The 17175-nt window shown below is 42.4% G+C and overlaps 1 protein-coding gene and 1 pseudogene across 1 annotated transcript; one reads left to right on the top strand and one right to left on the bottom strand.

Moving 5' to 3' along the window:
* Window positions 1–683: 683 nt before the first annotated feature.
* Window positions 684–1982, top strand: LOC139006134 (ATP-dependent RNA helicase DDX39A pseudogene; annotated as a pseudogene).
* Window positions 1983–15692: 13710 nt separating this feature from the next.
* On the bottom strand, window positions 15693–16292 carry LOC139006133 (ERV-BabFcenv provirus ancestral Env polyprotein-like). The gene has a single exon (XM_070408695.1). It carries the CDS (start codon window positions 16290–16292, stop codon window positions 15693–15695), a length of 600 nt encoding a protein of 199 aa, XP_070264796.1.
* Window positions 16293–17175: the final 883 nt, after the last annotated feature.

Raw genomic sequence — 17175 nt, 5'->3', positions numbered from 1 at the left:
AGATACAATTTATGTTTTCTGCAGCTAATAATGAAAAACAGGGGCTTGTGATCCAACGCAGGAGGCAGGAAACGCTCTAGCTCTTGTCGACTCTCGGAGCGCGCAGAAGCGAACGGGGAACCAGTATGATTTTTCATCCATCCTTGCTGCTTGACACAGTCGCTGCAGGGAAGAAACATCTGCACAACATATGTTTCAAGGGACCTGGCGTATATGGCATACTGTTCTTAATATGTTTGCTCACCTTCTTAGCACTATGTGCTTTAACCAAGGTCACCTCTCCAAGAAAGGTTGTATCCCTAGGTAGGGATTTTTCCTTGAAGTTAGGGAGGGAATAAAACCCCTTAACTAAATGCCAGGCGGGTAGTTAATCACTTTAACTACGAACAATCACCCTTAAGCTACATAATCTTTACTCCCTAGAATGGAGATAAGAAACGCCCTAACCTTTGCAATAGAAATTGACAGGATTAAAATCAATTGGTATAAATACAGATATAACAAGACAATTAAAGACAGAACTTGGCTGGAGAACCTAGACAGAACTTGGCTGGAGAACCTGGCTAGAGATCCTGGCTAGGCTGCTGATCAACTGAACGCTGTCTACGTGTCATTCTTTCTTCGCCAACTCCATCCACACCTTTGGGGACCCCTGGACCTGCTGCAGTTGGACCCCAACAAGTATGATGGCAGAACAGGATGTGGAAAACGAGCTTCTGGATTATGAGGAAGATGAAGAGCCCCAGGCTCCTACAGAGAGCACCTCAGTACCCCCCAAGAAAGATGTCAAGGGGTCCTACGTTTCCATCCACAGCTCTGGCTTCCGGGACTTTCTGCTGAAACCTGAGCTCCTGAGGGCCATAGGGGACTGTGGCTTTGAGCATCCATCTGAGGTTCAGCACCAGTGTATTCCCCAAGCCATCCTGGGCATGGATGTCCTGTGCCAGGCCAAGTCTGGAATGGGCAAGACTGCAGTCTTCGTGCTGGCCACCCTACAGCAGATCGAGCCCGTCAATGGACAGGTGGCCGTCCTGGTCATGTGCCACACTCGGGAGCTGGCCTTTCAGATCAGGAAGGAGTATGAACGCTTCTCCAAGTACATGCCCAGTGTCAAGGTGTCCGTGTTCTTCGGGGGTCTCTCCATCAAGAAGGACGAAGAGGTGTTGAAGAAGAACTGTCCCCACGTCGTGGTGGGGACTCCCGGTCGCATCTTGGCACTCGTGCGGAACAGGAGCCTCAACCTGAGAAACGTGAAGCACTTCGTGCTGGACGAGTGTGACAAGATGCTGGAGCAGCTGGACATGCGGCGGGATGTCCAGGAGATCTTTTGCCTGACGCCACGCGAGAAGCAGTGCATGATGTTCAGTGCCACGCTGAGCAAGGAGATCCGGCCCGTCTGCAGGAAGTTCATGCAAGATCCCCTGGAGGTGTCGGTGGACGACGACGCCAAGCTCACGCTGCATGGGCTGCAGCAGTACTACGTCAAGCTCGAAGACAGCGAAAAGAACCGTAAACTCTTCGACCTCCTGGACGTGCTAGAGTTTAACCAGGTGGTGATCTTCGTGAGGTCGGTGCAGCGCTGCATGGCCCTGGCCCAGCTGCTCGTGCAGCAGAACTTCCCAGCCATCGCCATCCACAGGGCCATGGCCCAGGAGGAGCGCCTAGCACGCTATCAGCAGTTCAAGGACTTTCAGCGGCGGATCCTGGTGGCCACCGATCTGTTTGGCCGAGGGATGGACATTGAGCGAGTCAACATCGTCTTCAATTATGACATGCCTGGGGACTCGGACACCTACCTCCACCGGGTGGCCCGGGCCGGTCGCTTTGGCACCAAAGGCCTGGCGATCACTTTTGTGTCTGATGACAATGATGCCAAAATCCTCAATGAGGTTCAGGGTAGGTTTGAAGTCAATGTGGCGGAGCTTCCTGAAGAAATGGACATCTCCACATACATGGAGCCGAGCCGCTCACCACACACCTGACATCCCGGAGCCACCCTGCTTCCCACGTGCTGCTTCAACTCCTCTTTCTAGGCGACAGTGGGGCTTTCTTTTTCTGTTCAAACACTGTACATTTGTGTAATAATAAATTTGTATTATGGAAAAACAAATAAAAAAAATAAAGAAGTGGTTGTACCCAACTGGTGTGGCTCAGTGATTGAGGGGTGACCTATGAACCAGGAGGTCATGGTTTGATTCCCAGTCAGGGTACATGCCTGGGTTCTGGGCTCAGTCGTCTGTAGGGGGTGTGCAAGAGGCAGCTGATCAATGATTCTCTCTCATCACTGATGTTTCTATCTTCCTTTCCCTCTTCCTCTTTGAAATCAATAAAAACATATATCTTTAAATGAAGAAGTGGTTGCAACTATATTCATCTCTCTTTTTTAAAAAATATATTTTATTGATTTTTTACAGAGAGGAAGGGAGAGGGATAGAGAGTTAGAAACATCGATGAGAGAGAAACATCGACCAGCTGCCTCCCGCACACCTCCCACTGGGGATGTGCCCGCAACCAAGGTACAAGCCCCTGACCGAATCGAACCTGGGACCTTTCAGTCCGCAGACCGACGCTCTATCCACTGAGCCAAACCGGTTTGGCCATATCTCTTTTTTTGGTGAACAAATGGACATGGCTGTGTCAAAAACACTAATTCTTTTCTTTTTCAAATTTTCTTTTTCAATTACAGTTTATATTCAGTATTATTTTGTATTAGTTTCAGGTGTGCAGCATAGTGTGTATATGTTCACTTCTTAAGTCAGGGCCTGGGATGTAGTGTTCCCAGCTGAAAAATTAGCTGAAAATATGTAAGCCTTCTAGCTTCATGAGGACATGTGAAATATATTTTCTATAATTCCTTTTCCTGTAGATTCTATGTTGTGTTAGAAAATAACTACATGCAATTTTGAAAGCAGAAGTAAAGCAGAAGCCATTAGTTGAGAGATGCCATGACAATCAGATATATAGCTTTACCAGGTGTCATTACTTCATCAAATGGAACACCTTTAAAAGATGAATTGTCTTTGCCGAACTGTCCCCAAGCTCCCACTTCACAGTTCCACATGGTGGAACAGATGCAGGCTGCTTTTCAAATTTCCCAATAAGTTTTAGTTTCTCCACTGGGATCCTGTGTGTCAGGTTGAAGAGTTAGTAACTGACTGATTCTTCCATCCTCTTAGTCCTCTGCTAAATCTTCACTTACTCATATTCTTCCATAGTCTATTACATTAATCCCTAATTTATTTTGTTAAAACCCAACATACCTGTAATACTTACAGTGGCTTAAGTTTCCTAACCAAATCTAGTCTGATAAAATGTGTGTGTTTTTTTCAAATGTATGTACAGTTTTTCAAATATGTACTTTTGTAACCAGAACCTAGGTTCAACTCCTGCCACCACAAAAACCAAATTGGTGAGACAGATGCTGGTGAAAAAGGAAAGAGGTTTATTTCAGTGCTGGCATCTCGAGAAGATGGGAGACTCTTGTCCAAAGCCCATCTCAGCATCTCAGTGCAGGCAGGGGCTTTTATAGGGAGGGAGAAGAAAAGCAGAACAAAGAGTTAAGGGGGAGGGGCTGTGGGCAGTCAGGCAGTATCCTTGCTGGTCCGGATATGGATCTTTAACATCAGCATCCTGGAACTGGTCAGTGCTAGCCAGATTCTTACAGGTGGGTGATCTGTGTCAAACAAAGTCGTGGTCAAGGCTGTTTCTTGTACAAGCAGGAACTGGGACTGCTGATGCCTAGAAGGTGCTTATAAGGAAACTGTCAGTATGTGCATTCCTTTTATCAGCTTGTTAGTACATTTTACTCTAATTCCACTTCATGGTTAGTCAGAGTAGTATAAAATTTTTATTCCCTATTACAATTATAATAATTCAATTATACATATATAATTGACTTAAATATATAAAGCAAACCTTACAATTAGAAAAAAAATGTAAGAGAATATATTTTAGAATTTAAAGCAGGTAATATTGCCAAAGCCGGTTTGGCTCAGTGGATAGAGCGTCGGCCTGCGGACTGAAGGGTCCCAGGTTCGATTCCGGTCAGGGGCATGTATCTGGGTTGCAGGCACATCCCCAGTAGGAGATGTGCAGGAGGCAGCTGATCGATGTTTCTCTCTCATCGATGTTTCTAACTCTCTATCTCTCTCCCTTCCTCTCTGTAAAAAATCAATAAAATATATTTAAAAAATAAATAAATAAATAAAGCAGGTAATATACTTCAAAACTGACACAGAAGCCACAAACTAGGTGTGTACCCTGACTAGGAATCAACCCACCACCTTTGGTGTGTGGGATGACACTCCAACCAACTGAGCCACACCAAACTGGGCAAAATACTTGTAGTTTTACATGAGAAAACTATGCTATAAAATTATATTTCAGAGGCATCACCTCATACCTATCAGAATGGCTACCATCAACAAATGACAAGTGCTGGCAAGGATATGGAGAAAAGGGACCCCCAGTACACTGCTGGTGGGAATGCAGACTGGTACAACTACAGAAAACAGTATGGTATTTTCTCAAAAAATTATACATGGAACTGCCATTTGACCCAGTGATCCCATTCCTAGGAATGTATCCTAAGAAACCTGAAGCACCAATCAGAAAAAAATGTATGCACCCCTATGTTCATAACATCACAATTTACAATAGCTAAAATCTGGAAACAGCCCAAGGGCCCATTGGTAGATAAGTGGATAAAAAAGCTGTGATACATTTATACCATGGAGTACTATTTAGCAGTAAAAAAGGAGGATCTTTCACTTTTTAAGACAGCATGAGGGGAGCTAGGGACTATTATGCTAAGCAAAATAAGCCAATCAGAGAAAGACAAGTATCACATGGTCTCACTTATATGTGGAATCTAATGAACAAAATAAACTGATGAACAAAATAGATCCAGGGACATGGAAACATGGAACAGACTGTCAAATCTCAGAGGAAAGGTGGGGGAGGGTGGGTGGGTGGGAAGAGATCAATCAAAGAACTTATATGCATACATGCATAACCCATGGACACAGACAATAGGGTGGTGAAGGCCTGGGGAAGGGAATGGGAGCAGGCTTAAAGAGGTCAATGGGGGGGAAAAGGGGACATATGTAATACTTTCAATAATAAATTTTTTTAAAATTATATTTCAATATCTATTGTGATATGCCATGCTTAAAAGATTTACAAAGGGTTTTGTGTGTGTGTAAGACTAGAATCTATCATAAATGTCTGGAGGTACAGATTTAGGAAAATAAAGAAATATTTATGTTTTAGAAAAACTTGTTTTTAGTTGGAAATTCCCAGTGTGGCTCAGTTGGTTGGAGCATCATTCCATACACCAAAAGGCTGCAGGTTTAGTTCTCGGTCAGGGCACATACCCCGGTTGTGATTTCAATCCCCGGTTGGGGTGTGTATGGGAGGAAACCAATCAATGTTTCTCTCTCACATAGATGTTTCTCTCTTCCTCTCCCTTCCTTTCTCTTTAAAACCAATAAAAACATATCCTCAGGTGAGGATTTAAAAAAATATTTCCAGATTGGCAGTTGGGAAGGGAGCATATATCATGGAAAATAGATTCTGAGATTGTGAAAGGTTAACTAGTTAAAGAAAAAAAATTTAGTGCCCTGGCCAATGTAGCTTAATTGGTTGGAATGTTGTCGCATGCACTGAAGGGTTGTGGATTCAATTCTAGTCAGGGCACATAACCAAGCTGTTGGTTATAACCACAGTTGAGGTGCATACCTAATGTTGTTTCTTCTCACATCCTTTCACATCAATGTTTTTGCTCTCTCTCCCTTTCTTAAAAAAAAATGTTTTTTTAAGTAGTATTATAAAAATTGCATAACTGTGTGCTAATCTGTGGATTATTGGTGTAGTCTGAATCATAATGAGAAATTGCAGAGTCAAGAATAAGAGAGCCCTAGCTGGTTTGCTCAGTGGAGAGAGCATTGGCCTGTGGACTGAAGGATCCAAGGTTCAATTCTAGTCAAGGGCACATGCCTGGGTTTCCGGCTCAATCACCAGTAGAGGGCGTACAGGAAGCAGCCGATCAATGATTCTCTCTCATCATTGATGTTTCTATCTCTCTCCCTCTCCCTTCCTCTCTGAAATCAATAAAAGTAAAAAAAGGAAAAGAGATAGCTGCTAGACCTGAGATCTTATGTTCATAAAGCGAAGTTGTTATTTACATTATGATAAAACAATCACTTATATAAAAACAGCTTCAGGATTATTTTAAAAATAGAAACCTATATTAAACTAGATACTGAAGAGTCAACATGAATTGATATCATACTACTAGAGGGCTGGTACACGAATTCATGTGCCAGTGGGGTCCCTCAGCCTGGCTTGTGGGATTAAGCCGAAACCAGCTCTTCGATATCCCACGAGGGGTCCCAGATTGTGAGAGGGTGCAGGCCAGGCAGAGGAACTCCACCGGTGCACGATCGGGGCCAGAGAGAGAGACACAGGAGATTGACCAGCCCGGGAGTGACCTTGGGAGGGCTCCAGGGCGTGTCTAGCCCTTCTTGCTCAGTCCTGATCAGCCGGACCCCAGCAGCAAGCTAACCTACCAGTCAGAGCGTCTGGCCCCTGGTGGTCAATGCACATCATAGCGAGCGGTTGAGTGGCCTTAGCATATCATTCACATATTATGCTTTGATTGGTTGAACAGACGACCAGATGACCAGACACTTAGCATAGTAGGCTTTTATTATATAGGATTCCCAAACTTTAAAAGACATATTTACTTGTGAGTACAACTCAAATATTCTCTAGCAGATTCCAAGCTTAATTCAACCTATAAAAATTCAGCTGGCTGAAAAACTAGACAGGTTTGTTGAGGTAGTGCTCCAGATTCCTAGGAGACAGGAGATTTGTTATAGGAGAAGCACTGCTAGGTCATGCCCAGTGAACTGCTGCCTGCCAGGAAGACAGAGGGTTCTCTCCAGGAGCTGTGGGCTCCAGGATCTCAGTGAAGGATTTTCACCCAAGTTTAGGTCTGAGTTGTAAGAAAAAGGGAAGATATTTGGTAGAAAATGTAGAATCCATTATGTTACCTATTGAGGTTACTGGCTGGGACCTGGTTTTTTGATTCACGCAGAAAAGATTTGAAGGTCAATGAAAATGAAAGTGAAGCAAAAAGGGATTCATTGAAGACACGTTTCAAATGGGGAGCAGGCTAGTCAAGAGACAGCATGGCTCCCAACTCCTGGGTTTAAAAGAGGGATTTTTGCCCTGACTGGTTTGGCTCAGTAGATAGAGCATCAGTCTGTGGACTGAAAGGTCCCAGGTTCAATTCTGGTCAAGGGCATATACCTTGGTTGTAGGCACATTCCCAGTAGGAGGTGTGCAGGAGGCAGCTGATCCATGTTTCTCTCTCATCAATATTTCTAACTCTCTATAGCTCTCCCTTCCTCTCTGTAAAAAAAAAAAAAAAAAAAAAAAAAAAATCAATAATATTTATTTAAAAAAATAAAATAAAATAAATAAAAGTGGGATTTTCTGGGTGAAGCCTTTCATTTGCATTCAGGGATGATTGACAGAAACTACCTTTCTTCTGGTCATTCCCTACCCAGAATGTATACGGAAAAACTCAGGAGGGACTGGTCAAAACCAAAATGAAAATTTTATTTTTAATTAACCCAGGGCCCTCGTAAGGTCTCATTGTATTGAGGTCATGTCGATTTCCTCTGAGCTTGTGCCAAGAACTGGCTGGCTCCAAACTTGCCTTCTGCTAGGCCGCCCATAGAGAGGTGGTTTGAAGTCGATGTTGATCTGACCCCTGTTTAGGCCCCCAGGGCAGGCCCCACCCCAGCCGCTCAGGTCTAACTTCCTACCTAACAATTACACAAGTTGAAATGTAATCTTGAAATGTGAGAGGGCTTCGAGCCTGGAAGGGCCACTTAAGGTCAAGGTGTCCACACTGAAGATCAAGAATTTAGGAAAATGAAGCCAGGGTCTGAAATCAGATTGGTCAGAAAAGAGAACATGTAAATCTTATAGAGTAAGAGATCTATGAAAGAATATGGATGCAATAATCAAAATTACTGCTAGAAGTCTGCCTCATCTAATAACAGCTATTTCTTCAGAGCAAAAGGGCAATGAAAACAAAGTGGATCCAGACATTTTCTCCTTTTAGAAGACAGACCTGAGTTTTGGAAGCCAGAAATTATTTAGGAGATGAATAACTATTACGTTATTTTTTCTTATTATTGATTTTTTTTACAGAGAATAAGGGAGAGGGATAGAGAGTTAAAAACACCGATGAGAGAGATCAATCAGCTGCCTCCTGCATGCCCCCCAGTAGGGAAGTGCCCGCAACCAAGGTACATGCCCTTGACCGGAATCGAACCTGGGACCCTTCAGTCCGCAGGCCGACGCTCTATCCACTGAGCCAAACCAGTTTGGCTAACTATTAAGTTATTAACAATCAAATGTCCAACCTGTTTCTTATTAGTCTTGGTTCAAATGGAATTTTCTTTATTGTCTTACTAACTTAGATGATCTGAATTAAATCAGTATCTATGGTAAATTGTTCATAGATGTTGCTTATCTTTGAAATACTAAGTAAGTACTACTCCACTTGCTTCTACTTGATGTTGACTAGTTAATACAAGCATATTTTAATGGACTATCATTCTCTAATACAAGATGCCATTGACTGCAAGGGACTACTTTATGGGACACTAATAGAAAACATTACACATACAATTTTGGGAAAAAATCTAGCCACATGTTTATTTTACACTTACAGGAAGAACTCATTCACACTTATTTAGACCTAGATATTATGAATCATTCTTATGTATACATAAGGAAGTAAAATATAAATTATGTAAATGGATTAAGGTATGTCTAAAATTTCTTTTCACTCAGAGTTAGCAGCGTTCACATTTTTCAATGAAATATCATCTTCAGGGACATCAAGAGAGTAGGTCTGCGATGTTTCTTAAAATGACACCTCACTATTGTGTTGGGGATTTTATTCCCAGCTGTTAGCACCTATCCTGAAAGTGCCATTCTCCTGCACATGCATGACAACACATTCCACCTGCTGCCTGTCTGCAGTGATTGTAAGATGAGCCTAGTTTCCAACCTATTTAACTGGCAAACTGGGGGAAAATGAACTAGAAATTCCTAGCTCAGTAGTTTTCTCTCTTAGTTACCTGTTGCAGATCACACCGATTCCTCTCCTCCTGTGAAAGTTCTGTAAGGACAGGGACCCCACAGTGGGAGTCCACAGTGGAGTTAGGGTATGATGAAGTCCACTTGCCTATGGATATATGCCATCTTCTGAAATGGATCTTCACATAAGATTTTATTGTCTACTAGGTTTAAAATATGATCGGGAGAATATTTTCCTCTAACACAGATGAGAATAAATAAAATGTAAGTACCACTTTGAATGTTTTACAAGACCATTGCCTGCAGGTTGCAGTTTTGAAAAGAGGATAATGTTCTATGCAAAGTGGACAGATTATCAGATGGCAAATATAAAACCCTGAAATGGGTGTTTTTTAAATTTGTGGCAACAATAGGTTATTTGAATGGAAATTCATTTCAGGTGGTCAAACTTTTAATTCAGAGTCCCTAGTTCAATTCTTCAAACATAAGATCTTTAATTGGCATTTATTGTTAGACATTTGGGAATAAAATCTAAAGCAAAATAGGCTTGAGAACAGTCCCCTTTCTAAGAGAAAACACACACAATTAAGCAATAGACATAAAATGCAGTATATTCTAATAGTAATAGGTTGCTATGGGACCATATACTGTTATAGCAATATCGCTCTGTCTCCAAATGCACAAATATAAGAAGTGTCACTTTATTTGCTAAAATTAATTTAAGTTTTTCTATAAGCTTTCAATGCCTCCAGGCCCTTCAGAAATGTTCTGTCATTAATTCTAGGGGTATTTGGTGTGGGTTTATACTCTGGTACAATCATTCTGTCAAAGAACATTTCTTGAGTATCTATAATGAGCTTTATTACAGTTATTGCACTTTCTATTGCCCTAAGACATTTCAGAGAGGAAGGGAGAGGGAGAGAAACATCAATGATGAGAATCATTGATTGGCTGTCTGGTGCATGTGCACCCCACCAGGAAACCGCGACCTCCTGGTTCATAGGTCAATGCTCAACCACTGAACCACAGCGGCTGGGCACATAAACCATTTTGAGTGTTAGTCTTACTTGGGCAATGGCAAAACCAAAATCCCCGTTCTGAAAGCTAAAACTCCTCTCATGATTCTCTCTTCCTGGTGAGTTTTTTTAAATATAATTATTTGCAGGGCCCATTCCTTTCCTTCTACTCTTTCTAATATACTTTCTTCTTCTTTTTTTTCCTGAAAATTCCTTCTTCCTCAATGGTTTTAAAATTTTGAAGACAAAAGCCAGAAGTCCTGCTGACTTATTCTTGCTGGCAGGCAACTCCCCTGAGGCAGAAAGGTGTTAGACCTGCTTTTCAAGAAATCCTGGAGAAAGAGAGAAATGGGTTAGGCACGAAGAAAAAAAGCTCCCAAATTATATCTAAAAAATATTATCTGGCCTCATGAGTTTAGGGAAGGCCAGGAAAGATTTAAGTAGAAGGGACTAAATTGTTTGAGACAAAGGGGGGAAAAAGTTTGTTTGAGAATCCACAGGCTAGAGAAGACATTGTTATCCTTGTAGCTGAGAGAATTTCAAAATAACCAAAGTTTAGAATGTGAGAGGAGGTAAGAATTAGGGATGGAGAAAAATAAAGACAGGCAAGATAAATAGGCTATTATTTCTATAAGACCATATTAAGCAATTTCATTTTTAGGGTCAATGGGATGTTTTGAAAATTTTTAAATCAAGGAAAAGACAAGGTTGATTTGCATTTTATTTATTTATTTTTAAAGGTATTTTTATTGATTTCAGAGAGGAAGGGAGAGGGAGAGAGAGAGAGATAGAAATGTCCTGCATGCCCCTGAATCAACCATGAACTCCTGGTTCAGAGGTCGATGCTCAACCACTGAGCAAAGCTGGCCGGGCTGATTTGCATTTTAGAAGTCTCACTCTGGTTTCAAGTCAGAGGGGAAATCCTCACACCTCTCACTTCTAAATGCTTCTTTTCTCCTTTAGTTTTTACTGGACTATCGTTCCACCTGCTATTTACTACATACTATATATTGCAATTCAACCATAAAGATTAAATATCTTAGCATAGTATTTTTGGGATAGTAACTTGTTTTTTTCCTATCCTCAGTAATTCCTAGTTCATTCTTGTTCCAGATTTTTCATATCAAAGTCCATGACTAATAAATTCTGATCCCAGTTTATTCCATACTAGAGAAAAGATATTCTACTCATTCTTCATGATGAGAATTTGAAGCATGAAAACAAATATTTTAAATAAAATTAGTTATAGGATCCTTAAGTTTTATTTTAAAAAACAACTAAACATTCAATAAATATTTGTTGATGAATGAAAAATAAACAGTTTTAAGAATGCTTTCTCTTTTTTTTAAAAAAAAAGTATCTTTATTGTTGAAAGTATTACAGATGCCCTTTCTTTTTTTTTTTTCCCCATTGACCCGCTCCACCCTGCACCCATCCCTCCCAAGAATGCATTCTTTTATAAGGATTACCAAATTAATTCTAAAAAGGGACATCTTAAAGTATTTTTTAAAATATTTTTATTGATTTCAGAGAGGAAAGGAGAGGGAGAGATAGATAGAAGCATCAATTATGAGAGAGAAACACTGATCAGCTGCCTCTTGCATGCTCCCCTACTGGGAATTGAGCCCACAACCTAGGGATGTGCTCTTGACTGGAATTGAACCAGGGACCCTTCAGTCCGCAGGCTGACACTCTATCCACTGAGCCAAACCAGCCAGCAATTAAAGTATTTTTTAATTGTAATAGCCCTCACTATAAGGCAACACATCTATGCTTTTGTATCAAACTTAATTCAAATTCAAGTTTATCTGCTTTTTTCCAACTCAGTTGAGTATAATTTTTAGTAACCATTCAACAAATACTCCTGGGCATTAATATGTAAATGAAGGCTGGTTATAACAATCACTTCAAAAGAGCTTTTTAGGCATCTGTATATTTCTTATTAATCTTACTTTTCTAGGGATGAAGCAGATGGTTCAGGTATTTTAAGTTCCTGCAAAGCCTAAAGGCCTTATATTATTGGCTCCCTGTACTCAAGTCCCTGATCTCATGTACCCTCACTCAGCACCACCTCACCTTCCACACTTACAGAACCTCCCGCATATTCCCGGAAATGCCCCCACACTCCTGGCTCAGGGCCTTTGAACTTGCTCTCTCTGCTTGTAGGCAACACTTGCCTTCCAGTGTCCACACAGCTTGCTCCCTAACTTTCTTCAAGTTTTCATTCAAAAGCTCCTTTCTCCGTGAAGCATTTTCTAACCACTCAAAATAAAGTCACAACAACCTCTACTGCACTACTGCAATCTTCATACCCTTTTCATGATTTTCTAAGTATTAATTGTTAGGTCGGAGAGAGCCCAGGATCAGATACATGCAGACGTGTGATGAGATAATGGACCCTCCCTGGAATTTCAAACAGATCAGCGTGCCAGACACAGATACCGGCTTCTCCCTGGAATCCACACGACCCCCACACAGATACTAACTCCTTCCTGAATACCCTGCTGACCCCCTGTGGCGAAGACTTCCTCAGCTCATGCCCACCACCTCCCCGCCTCACCAAACACCTGTATAAAAAGAACACCCCCCCTCCCTGTTGGCGCGAATCCACTGGCCCTGTCTTTGGGGTTCGTGGGTCACCTGGGGAAGCAGATTAAAACCTTTTCCTTTTCTCCTCTTTAACCGTTTGGTTCTCTTTGTTCTCTTCGCCACTTCCCGAGCCACCTAACAGTTATCACTTTCAATATGTCCTTTTTTATTTTTATTTTTGCTCTCCCTCTTTAAAATGTAAATTTCCATGAGATTAAAACAAGCATAGAGCTGTTCACTATTGTATCTTCAGGGCTTAGAGAAGCGATTTGGAAATTGCGTGGTGAAGGATTATTTGTTGAATGAACGAACCTCTATATACATCAAGAATTTCTTGTACTTAATATCTATCAAGACTAAATTTTATGTTTAACTTGTCATGAAAATATATAATTTATGTACAATTATGTATCCTATATATAACTTACTCTCATAATTTAAGAGTAAGAGATAATTCATGAGGGGTTCTGAATTAATGCCTATCTTTTATCTTATACATACATGGGTAAAAGTGAAAGGCACGTAGCAAGTAATAATTTAGTCCCCTCGGTGCCCTCACACACATCACACACATGTGCATGTGTTTTATCTTGAATAGCAACCATTGATGAATGTTTTTGTGACAGGCACCTCTCACTGACACCAGAGAGTTGTTATCACATCCCTCAGTCAGGGGGAGAGGGCTGTCCCCAACCTGGATTCTTGTCTCCTGTAATTTATGAGACCTCGATTGTGTTGTGATCATGTGAATTTACTAAACCATTAAAGGAAGAGAATGTGTTAAAAAAAAATTAAAGCATGCACATTTATTAAAGAAGGCAAGCAAATCTGTACATCTGGTTTATGAAGCACAGGCGGGCTCTCAGCTAACCTTGAAGAGCGAATGGGGTGGGGTTATATACACTCCTGCCTATGGGTGTGTGTTTTTTTTAATTCCTCTGCTAGATATCCTGGTACAAATTAACTCGGAAGGTCTCCCCTGTTTTTTGTTGTGGTTCTTCCACAATTTATGAGCGGGATCTGGCAATTAAATCCCAACTGCTGGCTTTTGGTTAAACAGTGGGATGAGATAAAACTGCACTCTTCTTGCCCCTCCTCCCCACTGTTCTAACAGCTTCAGAATGGTTTGTAGATTCCTTCTCCCCTGCCCTTCCCTCCCCCCTCCTCTCCTGCATCCTTTTGTGAGGAGAGGTTTTAACCCTTTGTTCTCAAGATAAGGTCCTGCTACAAGGGGCCAGCCAAGCTTTTAGGCTTTTTTTTCATTTTCCTGCCTCAGTTTCCCTAGTCCACCTGTCCCAGAATTTACCTCAGCTTTTTATTGTCCTATAACATTATGATGTTAAAATAAAAGATTAAATTATTCTTAAAATATGGAACAGTAAAATAAATATTTTATTTTTATTATTCAGTATACTAAACCGCATAAAGAGACAAACGTGCACACACACTCTCACACACAAGGATTTAGCTTCATCCCACAAATTTAAATAGGTTGTATTTTCATTTTCACTCAGTTTAGATGTGTTTTAAAGTATCCTTTGAAAGTTCCTCTTTGATCTAATGGTTGTTTAGAAGTATTTAGGTAAAAGTTTCCAGATATGTTTTTTATTAATTTCTAGCTTAATTTTGTTGTGTGTCAAACATAGAACATACCTTGAATTGTTTTATTTTACATTTGTTGAGTGGTTTGGAATGGGCTAGAGCTGTGGTTGGCAAACTGCGGCTTGTGAGCCACATGTGGCTCTTTGGCCCCTTGAGTGTGGCTCTTCCACACAATACCACATGCGGGCATGCACATACAGTGCGATTGAAACTTCGTGGCCCATGTGCAGAAGTTGGTATTTTGTGGAAGAGCCACATTCAAGGGGCCAAAGAGCCGCATGTGGCTCACGAGTCGCAGTTTGCCGACCACTGGGCTAAAATATGATCTTTCTTAGTGAATGTTTCCTTGTTTTATGTTCATTTTAGAAGAAAGTATATTATTCTGTTTAAGGGAAGAATGTATTTTAATATTCAATTAGGACTAGTTATTTGATGGTGTTGCTCAGTTTCCCTATATAACTCCTGATTTCTATTTTGTTATTAATAACTGAAAGAATAATGCTGGAGTCTTTACCTGTGGATTTGTCTATTTTGCCTTTCATTTATAACAACTTTTGGCTTCAACAATGTTTAAAATCTATTTACATATGCGTACACAATTAGAACTTACATGTCTTATTAGATATTTAATCCATTTTGTCATTATATAATGTCCTTCTGTATTACTGATAGTATTTCTTGTTATTAATTCATATTAATAATTAATATTGCTATTTCAATTTTTATGTGTTTTTATGGCATGTTTTTTTCTATCTTTTAACTTTAATTTTAAATAGAATAGTTGGTTCTTTTATCAAACATGATAATCTCAGTGTAAGGTTCACGGTGAAAGAGACAAGGTCAGAGAGCCAGGCAAGACAAAAAGGAGGAACTTTAATCTGCACTCCCAGGCGAGGTTCATGGGGTCCAAGGGCGGGGCCAGTGAAGTCAAGCCAAAAGGGAGTGGAGGCAGTTTTTTATACAGCTGTTCAGTGAGGGCAGGGGAGCATGAGCTGTGGGAGTTTTCGCCAAGGGCAGGTCTGTTACAGGTTCCAAGAAGGGGCCAGTATCTGCGTCACCATCTGCCTTGCGGTTGCATGCATTGGCTCCTGGACTTCCCTCCGACCTAACATCCCGGCCTTTTGGTGATAGGGGGCGCCGAAATCATCTTGGCTACTTCCTGCTGATCAGGGGCGAAAAGGGAGGGGGGTTTTAAAGGCCAAGGTCTTTAAAGAGGCAGGTGGGAGGGCAGCCAAGTGTAGGGGTGGAGCAGGAGCTGATTTACGGTCACCCGTGACATCTCCGCGATCTGGAAGCTGTCCCGGGAGCGCCTCGCATGTAGTTCGTCACTCAGCTTAGTCAGGGTCTGCATGTTTTGCTCGACTACTCCGGACTCATTGATGTAGTGCTGTTGGAGACCTGGACTTGGGCTTCCTGGGCCAAGACATATCCCCGGGAGATGTAGATGGTCCCTGAAGGGGTCGAGCTCCAACCACTCCCGTATAGTTTTCCCATAACGCCCGTAACCCATCTCTGGTCCCAGGGATCCCGGACCCTGATGTTAAAGGTCCCATCCTTCCAGAAAAAGGGGCCAAACCTGACCTCATTATAGGCATCATGGGTGACACAGTCTGACCAGCGGCAACCCCCATAGGTGTTGACATCTTGATTACACCTGTCTGGGTTCTGCTGGTCGTAAGCAAAACAGGCATAGGGTCTGCCACCGTTGGACACTGACCAGAGGTTGACAGCCATCAGGATCTCTGCGTGGCATTTGACCAGAGGGCAGTCCTGAGATCCTACCTGCCGGGTGACTTGTGTGCTGCCCTGGTAGTAGGTTTCATGGGCATTGAACCTCCACACATAAGCGGGTGGGGGTGGGGGTGGGTGTAGGTTGCTCAGGGCCGGGGGGAGAAAGAGGAGGGGGAGGATGACTAGGGCGGACCTTAGCGGGGCCCAACATCTCACATTTATAGAAGCCATGCTGCTCCGGGGTCCTCTTGAGTCTGGAGAGGTGGTGCCACGAAGGATCGCCAAGTAGTTTGGCCGCGGTGGGGGTTTTAAGGATTACAGTGTGAGGTCCCGTCCACCTAGGCTCCAAGGCTTTTGGATGTAGATTCTTAAGGAGGACCGAGTCCCCTGGGTGAAGGGCTGGTCCCCGGGAGCCCTGGTTGGTCGGTTCTGGCTTAGGCAGAAACCTGTCCGCGTGTTCTCGGAGCAATTGCCTGAGTAAGGATAGATATGGAAGATAAGTACCTAGGGGAGGAGGATCAGTAGAGAGATGGTGGTTGAGTAAGAAGGGTCTCCCATATAGCAGTTCAAAAGGGCTTAAGAAGGTGGGGCTCCTTGGTGTAGCCCGGATTCTGGTTCGGGCCATGGGCAGGAGGTCCGGCCGGGAGCTGCGAATTTCTAGAGAGTTTAGTTAGATGGTCTTTAAGGAGGCCATTAATCCTCTCGATTTTACCCGATGACTGTGGTCGGTAGGGTATGTGTAGCTTCCAGGAGATGCCATGAGGTGCTAACCTGCTGAACAACCTTTGATATAAAAGCTGGGCTATTGTCTGATTGTATGGAGGTGGGGAGGTCGAATCTTGGGATTATGTGTGTTATTAGGGCCTCAGCCACCACTTCAGCAGTTTCCTTGCGGGTGGGAAAGGCCTCTACCCATCCTGTCAGGGTGTTTAACAGGGTAAGCAGATACTTGGTCTTCTTGTGGGGAGGCATATGGGTGAAGTCTACCTGCTAGTCCTTCCCTGGGAGGTGTCCCCTCATTTGATGGGTAGGAAGTTGGGGCGCATTCCTCCGTGGGGTGAGACAGCCGCACACGTGGGGCAGGAGGAGCAGGCACTCGTGATCGCCTCTCAGT

Source organism: Myotis yumanensis, unplaced genomic scaffold (genome assembly GCF_028538775.1).
Source record: "Myotis yumanensis isolate MYYU_CA2020_CCGP unplaced genomic scaffold, mMyoYum1.0.hap1 SCAF_3, whole genome shotgun sequence".
In the NCBI taxonomy this organism is placed as follows: domain Eukaryota; kingdom Metazoa; phylum Chordata; class Mammalia; order Chiroptera; family Vespertilionidae; genus Myotis; species Myotis yumanensis.
Note: the sequence above shows the minus strand (reverse complement) of the source record. Positions and strands in the feature narration are given on the sequence as shown.